This window comes from Otolemur garnettii, unplaced genomic scaffold (assembly GCF_000181295.1).
Source record: "Otolemur garnettii isolate 467f Iridium unplaced genomic scaffold, OtoGar3 scaffold00022, whole genome shotgun sequence".
In the NCBI taxonomy this organism is placed as follows: domain Eukaryota; kingdom Metazoa; phylum Chordata; class Mammalia; order Primates; family Galagidae; genus Otolemur; species Otolemur garnettii.
The window spans coordinates 1,393,922-1,403,033 of NW_003852417.1; the positions used below are offsets into that span (position 1 = coordinate 1,393,922).

Sequence of the window (9,112 nt, forward strand, 5' to 3'; positions counted from 1 at the left end):
GCTACTGGGCACGAATATGCTCTCGGGCACCCACCGCTTCACAAAAACACCATTTAGGCCCTGGGACTTAGGAGCCGAGTTCTCTCAGAAAGACCATTTGGGAGCAGTTCAGGACACTTATGCCAACATGAACCTAAAAGTCTTTAATAAACTTTAGGCACATGACGAGACAAACACACACGTGACTTTTAATTTTTAATCAAAACATGAATCATCTTCACTGCAGTGAATAAAAATTCATGACTCAGAATAGCATGCAATTTTTTTATTGTTTTCTAAATCTATTTGTACACATAATACTCTAGTCTGAATTTCACAAACAGTGCCAGAATGTACTCCAGTGAAAGTAAGCTGCAACTACTCACCTGAAAAGAAACAAAATATTGCCTCTGAAACAGTTACTAGGCATACAATACTACAAACTTATAAACACTATAAATATTAAAATTTTAAGACTTCAACATATCATGTAAATAACATCCTGTCTTCTTTTGCTTAAAACATTTGTTAAAGATCATGCAAAATAAACACTTCATTAAAATACTGTTACACTCAAACATCAAGGCAATGAAAGACAAAAGAGCAACTATTTTTAGCACAATGACTGGTTAAGTAAATAATTTATCAGCACATTAATAAAAATCCAGTAAGTGATGAACATAGCAAGTGTAACACTGACTCTAGACAATCTTGTATCTGTGACCTCACCTTCTACCATCCTATCTGTGATTATAGGGATATTCTGCCAGGATTAATTCTACATAAACAAGCAATGTTAAAATGACAAGAAAAAATTCAATACACGACGACAGGGTACTTCTCTATCCCACACAATACGTAAACATGATCATTCTCTCAACTCTGCTAACAATTAATGGAAAGTACAGCTTTATAGTCACATCAGTTTTATAGTTTTTTGGTAACCCCCTGCTTTGTTATATGTTTTAAAACTTTTTAAAAATGTTTTTCCTTTCTTATGATCCTCCCTTAGAATTAATATGCTGATTTAGGAACAGATGAAGGAGGTAAACTTTGCCCTGGTGATGGAAGGCAATGATTTAGTTTTGCCTGATTAAAATTTCCTTGTCACTTATTAGTTGTCACTGATCTTTCTGATGTAATTATTTCCTCACTCCCTCCTTCCATAAACACTCGTTAGTGCCTATTATGACTGATGGCTCCTGATTCCAGTTTCCCTACTCATTGCTCAGCTCCCTAAGAAAAAGTTGGGCACCCAATTTAAAAGAGCAGCAGAACACAGCAGGGTGGCTTCTTGGGCACAGATGGCTGGTGCTGAAGCCAGGTCTGGGACCTGAGGAGTAGAGTATCCAGGTTAATAGGGGGTCAAGGCCCCTCCCCCACCTACTTTTCCAACAGCTCATAATGACCCCATTGTACCACATGGGGTACTGTTGACATTCTTTTCAATTTTTAAAACCCTCTTTGTTATATATTTACTACTTAAAATTTAAAAACTCTATGATAAGCAATTTGTCTACTACACAGAACACTGGTTCTCAATGTAATGAGCATTTACCTTCTGGGCTACTCCATAACCTGTAAAATCTTATCCAGATTAAACTCTTAAGAGCAAAATTTGCTTTTCCTTCATCTAATTCTATACCTTCCCTCAAAAGTTTGATGACTAAATGTTCTACAAAGAGAGTCCCTGAATTTTTATTTTCTTTGCCCTTTACGTGTAATAGAATACTTCTGACCTATCCTTAGTTCTTGTCTCATCCTGAAAAGTGAGAAGAATAGTATCAGTGAGCGTTTCCGCTTCGAACTGCAATGACAATACAGGATGACCGGAATACTATCATTTCTGAGACCTTCCTTGGTTGTACAGTGTGTCTCTCTTTTACCAAAGGTCTTATCATCCTTATCATCCATTAATTATTTGTAAATGAAATATAAAGGTGATGTGCTTAGGTGGATTCAAACTCCAGGGCCATTTGGTCATTAGGGTACAGCGATCCTATTCTACTTCTGTGTGTTTCACTTAAAGAATGCTTTCTCTCTCTTCTCCAAAGCCTGTGCTCTCTGACGGGGCTGCTGCGCGGAGCTCTGCAGAATCTCTGGGGAGCCTGGTGTAACTGGCACGCTGGCTACGCTTGTGCGTCATGCTCTTCAGATTTTCATTCTGAACTGCAGTTGGGTTGGGACTGGAACTGGGCCTCAAAATGACTTGTGAGGTCTCCCTGGTCCCCTCCATCACGTCGAAATTCTGGTTGGCTCTATTAGCTGGAGCGCTGTTGTTGTTCAGGGTCACGGTGCTGGGCGTCCGGTTCAGATTGCAGGCTTGCTGGCATGTGGGCCAGTTTTCTTCAGGGCTGCTGGCGATCAAGCTGCACTCGGAAGGGCTCTTCTTGTCTTCTGAACAAATGGACATCCGAGCCATGACTGGATCCTGCAGGCCACTCAGGCTGTGGGGGAGGCCCCGCTTGCCACTGTGGCCGTTATCTTCCAGCTCTATGAGATTCGCCTTTTCGAGCTGGGACTCATCCGCAGCTTCGTTGTGAAGAGAGTGATTGGGAGAACTCTCGCTGGATCTCACCCCGGAATCGGAGGAATCCTTTTTGTCAAGGAGGGCGTCTGATAGATACTCTTTTGCTTTAATGAAGGTTCTAATGGGCTCAGCGCTGTGTTCTGGAGACCTGGACGCTCTCTCCACTTTCCCATCGGCTTTCTTGTCTCTATCGTCTTTGAGCAGCGGAGTGTTATCTGACTCTTCCGTACCAGACTCGTCCTCGTCGCTCGGGAGTTTCTGGTAGCGCATTCCGCCTCCCTTGAGCTTCAAGTCCGTCTGGAAGAGGCTGGACCTTTCAGAGGGCTTCTTGCCTGGGAGCAGCTTACTGGCCGACTGATCAGATCTCTCATCCTCCTCGGTGATGGGATCCAAGGGCGAGGCGTCGTTAGTGGAAACCCCTGAGGACGAGTAATCTACAACATCTCCCCTTTTCATCAGAAAGGGCTTCCTTCCGTCGTCTGGCTTTGCTTCACCCTCCTTGCCCTTCTCTTGCTCTAGGTTAGAATGAATAGAGCCCCCTGATGAACTCTGACCCATGTAGTATGTGCTGTGTGGAGAAGATCTGCCACTGACGGCCGCGGACCCTGCACCCCCTTCTAACTGGGACATCTGAGCAATGTATTCTCTATATGCGTCTCTATACTCAGCCTGCACCTTATCAGTAAGCTTTGAAATTTCAATACTGGAATCCTGGGAATTGAGACTCGAAAGACTTGGGGTTCTGCGAGTTTGTGACTGTGAAGACAGAAAAAAAATAATTTAAAAATTCAAATAAGCAAAAAAAAAGGCATAATAAATAACAGCTTAGGAAAAATATATGTACACTAACAATTTTAAAAGTCATTGAAATACCAAGTTCTTTTAAAATAATTTTATATGACACAGTTTAACAAAAGCTATGACCTTATAATTGTTATTAGAAAGCTTTATAAAAATTTTAATTAAATCATTTTATCATTAATATTTAAAAGTATAATTAAATGTTGTATTAACAAACACTCTTAGCACTTTTTTAAAAAATTTAATTTAACTTTTTTTTTTTTGAGAGATGGGGTCTCACTGTGCTGCCCAGGCTAGATTTGAACTCCTGGGCTCGAGTGATCCTTCCATCTCAGCCTCCCTACTAGCTAGAACTACAGGTACACACCTCCACACCCAGCCAAATCATTTGTTTTTATAACTTCAAACTTTAACTTTTATTTCAGCAAAAGCCACCTGTACTGATAAAAGATAAAAAGCTATGAGACCAATAGTTTAGCCCTAGTAAACACAGAAATAACATATTTTTTAAAGCCTGATTTCCAACATGAAGTTTTAGAACTAGAAATGCTTTAGATCCCAGAAAACCTAATAAACAAGAGTAACAAGCACAGATTAGGAAAAAGAAGGGGAAACAGAAGGAAAAAAAAATCAAGAAATGTTAAGAAGGGATGAGAGCAAGGGCTGCAACTAAGTAGAGTCTTCCTTCCAGAGGAAGACGACGTCCTGTGTCCTGGAGAGGCCCCAGTGATCACACTGAGACAGCCAGGACAGTGCCATCCTCCCATCCACTGGGCAGCAGTTTCCAGTGGTGTGCCCTTCCCCTTCCAGGGCATCCACAAAGTCAAAACTGTTCTTACACGAATACAAAGGAGGCATCTGCTTCTCAACCTCATTCCCACCAGAGCGTCCAGGGACTGTCCAGGAACTGAGATGTGTAATATCACAAGAGATTTGCAACGGGGAAGCAGGAGGAGAGCCTAAGGGTCTTCCACGAGGTCAGACATTCAAGAAATGTACAAAACAGGACTATTCTCACCACATGTTTTGTTTTGGAAAATACAGGTTCTAAATAAGTGTAAAAGGAGCCTGTGATTAAAGAAAAGTTGGAGAACTGCTGCATTAATGGGAGAGGTCTGAATTTTCAGGTCATGGTAGGAAATACCAAGCACAGTGAAGCTCAAAATGAGGATTTCTTAAGAAATTTTAAAAAGACCCTGGGGAAAAGAAAAGAGCTTCTGCTGCTGAGATAGAGGATCAAGTGTGGACAGAGCTTACTGCAAAATAAATAATTTTCATCTTAACAAAAGAATTAATACTATAGTCAACGGTCAATGGTTAAAGTAGGCAGATAATATGGAGAAAAAGATAACAACCATGGAAAAGTATTTTTACTACCAAGCCAAACACTCCTGAAGACGGCAGAGTGACATGGCAGGGCTTCCCTGAACGCTGCCCCTTCAGCAGACTTCTCTTCACAGGTACTCTCATTTTCCTCCCTCATGTCTGTGCAGTACCCTGCTCTGACCTCTCCCGGTGTGCGCTCCTCTCAGACTCCTCTCCTCCTCTCGCTATCTCTCACTTTGCCCTGTCCCTGCTCCATACCTGGCCTCGCTCTTCAAAGGAGAACTCACCTATGTGTCACACAGGTCCAAAGAGACAACAGATAGCCACATGAGAGCGTGCGCATGCGCTGAGGCATGTGCGTGGAGAGGGAACAGGTGCACAGCAGGTGTTCTGATAAAAGTGTACGTTAGCCAGTGATGAATGACTTTAACAGGAAACTCGCCCGTGAAAGGCTGAATTTGCCGAACACCCTAACTCAGGAAGCCCAGCTCCTGTTCACTCCTCAACTGCTGACTGTCTCCACAGTTCTTATCAATTTCTAAGTGATCTTATTTTTTCCCTTTATTTCACTGACTGTCCCTGTCCAGATGAAAGCAGCTCCCTGAGGACAGGGCACCCTCTACCTCGTCCACTTTAATAGGCATTTTCTGAATGACTGCATAAAGGCCCGGCGAGTTCTCAGTGAACTGAATAGCGCCCTCACTCTTGGATGATATGGAGAAAGGCATTTAATAAATACCTGCCAACTTAGGTTACTGTGACGTGGGGCACCTTCGTCTAGGCCAAGCGTATTCAACTCTTCGAAGCTGAAGTTCAGCGTGTAGGGCGTCTGGCTGGAGAGCTCGGTGTGCGGCAGCTCCGCGTGTGCAGGGCGGCAGGCAGGCTCGATGTGCGGAGCAGGGCCGCTGCTGCTCTCACTGAGGAAGCGCGGGTCTTCAGGAACCACCTGGTTCTCTGCGTTTCTCATTTCTAGTATCTTAACAGAAGAAGCGTATGATCAATATCTGCATCGACTCTCCTTCCTGAGACAGGGTCTTGTTCTGGCACCCAGGCTGGAGTGCAGCAGCATACTCAGCTCACTGTAGCCTCAAATTCTTGGACTCAAGCAGTCCTGCCTCAGCCTCCTGAGGAGCCAGGCTGACAGGCACACACCACTGTGTCTGGCCAACTTTTAATATATATATATATATTTTTTTTTATAAAAATAGGGTCTTGCTATGTTATCCAGGCTGGTTTTGAACTCCTGGCCTCAAGCAATCCTCCCACTTCTGCCTCCCCAAGTACTGGGATTACATGTGTTACTGCTGTGCACAGCCCATAAACCAGCGCTTCTCAACCTGTGGGTTGCAACCCCTTTGTAACAATAAAAATACATCACAGCATTAGGATGTGTTTATGGCAGTGAAACTGCCATAAACTGTATTTTAGAAGCTTTAGAAATAGTTTTTAAAAATAAAACATACAAAGTTTATCATAATGAGTAAGCATACTTCTGGTAAGTGAATTTATAGTGAATTTGTACTATATCTACTTACAATACTAAGATAAATCATGGCAGAAATCACCATAGATACGACACTCTGCTTAGCCTATTATACTGTTACTCTAGTTTAGAACTTGAGAACGAAGCAAATACAAGTGGAATGTGTCACTGAAAACCAGAACTGCACAGTAGTTAGAGCAGTGAAAACACTTTATTCACTGGGCTCATCCCTGACCAGCATGGACAAGTGGAATACACTGGCAAGCAGGAGGGAGGGGCTGGTGGCCGGAATGACCAAGACCAAGAGGAAGCCCCGGGTCGGGGGTCTGGAGTTTGGGTGAGGAATATGGTCAGCTATTGAAGGTGATCACATATGGGAGGGGAGCTTTGTCAACTAACAGGACTCTTGCTAAACTGGGCGATGCAGTTTATTGGGGGATACAGAAGGTCAGGGCCTGGGGGAGCCGACCAGAGTTAGGTCAAGGGGAGTCTCTGTCAAGCGGAAGCACGAAGAAGTGGGGGCAGCCTCTTCCCCAAATTTCTGAGTGAACTGTCCAAAAGGCAGAAGGTGCACTGTGCGCCCTGCACAGGGTGTAGAGAGGTGTACGACGTAGTTTACAAACAGTTTTCAATATGCAAAAATACCAGTTTAGACCAGTACTTATTGATACTGGTTTTATATGATGTTACAAATAATCTTGGATGTTAAGATAATATTACAGATATCTTACTGTGGTTCTGAAAAGATGCCAGTCTCCAAAATTCATATTCATCTCTTTCTTCAGTTCATCAATGTTGCACTGAGCCAACACACGGCCATTTATGTTTGCCTAAAAATCAGAGAAAGCACAACTGTAAGGACAAACAAAATGTGAAACGTTCTAAATTCCTAGTGATGAAGAAGTGCACTTATGGCTCAGCACCCGTAGCACAGTGGTTACTGTGCCAGCCACATACACCGAGACTAGCGAGTTCAGACCCGGCCCAGGCATGCCAAACAACAATGACAACTGCAACAAAAAAATAGCTGGGGGTTGTGGTGGGCGCCTGTAGTCCCAGGTACTTGGGAGGCTGAAGCAAGAGAATCTCTTAAGCCCAAGAGTTTTGAGGTTGCTGTGAGCTATGATGCCACAGCACTCTACCAAAAAAAAAAAAAAAGAAGAAGAAGTAGTAGTACACTTCTATTTTGTTTAAGGAAAGTGTTTGCAACTAGAAAGGCTGACCCTAAAAAAGGCTGTCATCTAATGTATAACACCAACAAACAAGCTGAGTGTCCACAACACAGAACGCTCCCTACTTCCTAAGTGCCTTACTGTGCTAGAGCAGAGTGCTCTCCAGGCACCAACCCAAGAGCTAACCCTCTCAACTATTTTCAAAACCACGTACCATGTCATGAACAGCCACAAACTCTCAGTGTTTCTTTCTAACCTTAGAAGTAACAAAGGTATTTATCCTCATAGGTGTGCTTGCTCACTGAGAAAGTTCTTAGTGAAGAACTTATGTTCTTAAGTTATATCACATACTTTCAGCCATGAAAGCACCCACTAACTTCCCAGTGTAATAATTTTACCTCTTTTGGTTGTCTATAATTTTAGTTTTTCCCAAATATGGAACATAGCATTTTCTTTATCAACAATAGGTAGCTTACTGATTTTATGAAATATAAAACTTGCCTTTATTAACTTTGGTAAAATTATGAGATATCTATGTTTAAAGTCAATAATACACTGTTCAGTTTCCAAGTAAATTCTGAAAAACACAGCATGTCTGTGGTGAAGGTCCAGCTCTGGCAACACCAAGGAGTCCGTAGCACGCAAGAAACTGGCCGGCACGTCGGGCTGCAGACTCTAGCCTGGAGTCAGAGGGAGTGGGAAGGAAGCCATCCTCCTGCTGGGAGTGAGACCACCGCAGAGGGAGGACTCGATGCACACCCCACACTCTCCCTGGCCCTGCCCAGGGCTGCAGAGAGAAAGGGGGTCCTGACTCATGCCACCATCAGCATGAATGGCTCTGTGGGGTGGGGAACCACCATCATCTGAAACCTTTCTGGCTAAACGCTGCCTAAGATTAGTTAAACGGTATCTATATATGCTCATAATTCTTTGAAAAACTTCTTGTGGATGCCATTCTTTATATAAATAGCCGAGGCTTGTGTTTTGTTTGTTTGAGACAGGGTCTTGCTCTGTCACAGGGCTGGAGTGCAATGGTGTCATCATCGCAGCCTCAAACCCCAGGGCTCAGTCAGAGCCTGATCAGAGGCTTGTTTTTGAAGTTCTACTTTCTTATAGTATTTGGACAGAAAAAGTATAACTCAGTGGAAATATCTACTGGCACGGACTTGGTTAACCTCAGATAGGGGAAGCCTCCCCTAGAATCTCAGGCCCCACTGCCCAACTTCCTGGTAGCTATTAGAATCGCCAAGAACAGGATCTTAGAAGAAATGAACTTCTGCAAATACACTGGCCTTGCAGACCCAAACCTCCGTGGCTTCAACAAATGTGACATGATCTGACGTCCTATATGACACAAATGAGAATCTGGGGAAAATGAAGCCAGGGCAGCTTCCTCTGGTGGAGTCACACATACAAGGCTCAGCTGAGATTAGACAACATGAAAGGGTCCATTTTCCACAGTGGAAGTGTCAAGTTTCTGTTTTTTCAACATAAAAACTCCTAGGGCCTTACATTTCTCATCAAGACTTTCTTTTACTTATACATAGGTCAATGCAAAAATTCTGAGATACACAAAAATCAAGAAACGTAAAATCCACTGGGACAGAAACAAATGAAGCCCCAGCAATGCCGACAGCGGAGCGTGAGCCAATCAGAAAGGACACTGCAACTGTGTTCCTCAGAGGGAAGTAATGGGCCACGACAGGGCTGTCTCCAAACTTCTGTAGTGACCCATTAAAAAATTAACATGGCAATACAGCTACTTTACTTTCTTTTGTCCATTTGTAAACAAAGCCGTCACAGGGCATTCCAGGAAACAGT

At 43.2% G+C, this 9,112-nt stretch overlaps 1 protein-coding gene across 1 annotated transcript in view; it reads right to left on the minus strand.

The window, feature by feature from the left end:
- Positions 1 to 258: 258 nt before the first annotated feature.
- Positions 259 to 9,112, minus strand: part of KIDINS220 (kinase D interacting substrate 220) — a 133,687-nt gene continuing 124,833 nt past the window's right edge. The window contains exons 28-30 of the mRNA XM_023511805.1: positions 6,851 to 6,949; positions 5,376 to 5,612; positions 259 to 3,265 (exon numbers count right to left, since the gene is read on the minus strand). Coding sequence (XP_023367573.1) covers positions 2,003 to 3,265; positions 5,376 to 5,612; positions 6,851 to 6,949 — 1,599 coding nt within the window. The 3' untranslated portion in view covers positions 259 to 2,002. The remainder of the gene's footprint in view (positions 3,266 to 5,375; positions 5,613 to 6,850; positions 6,950 to 9,112) is intronic.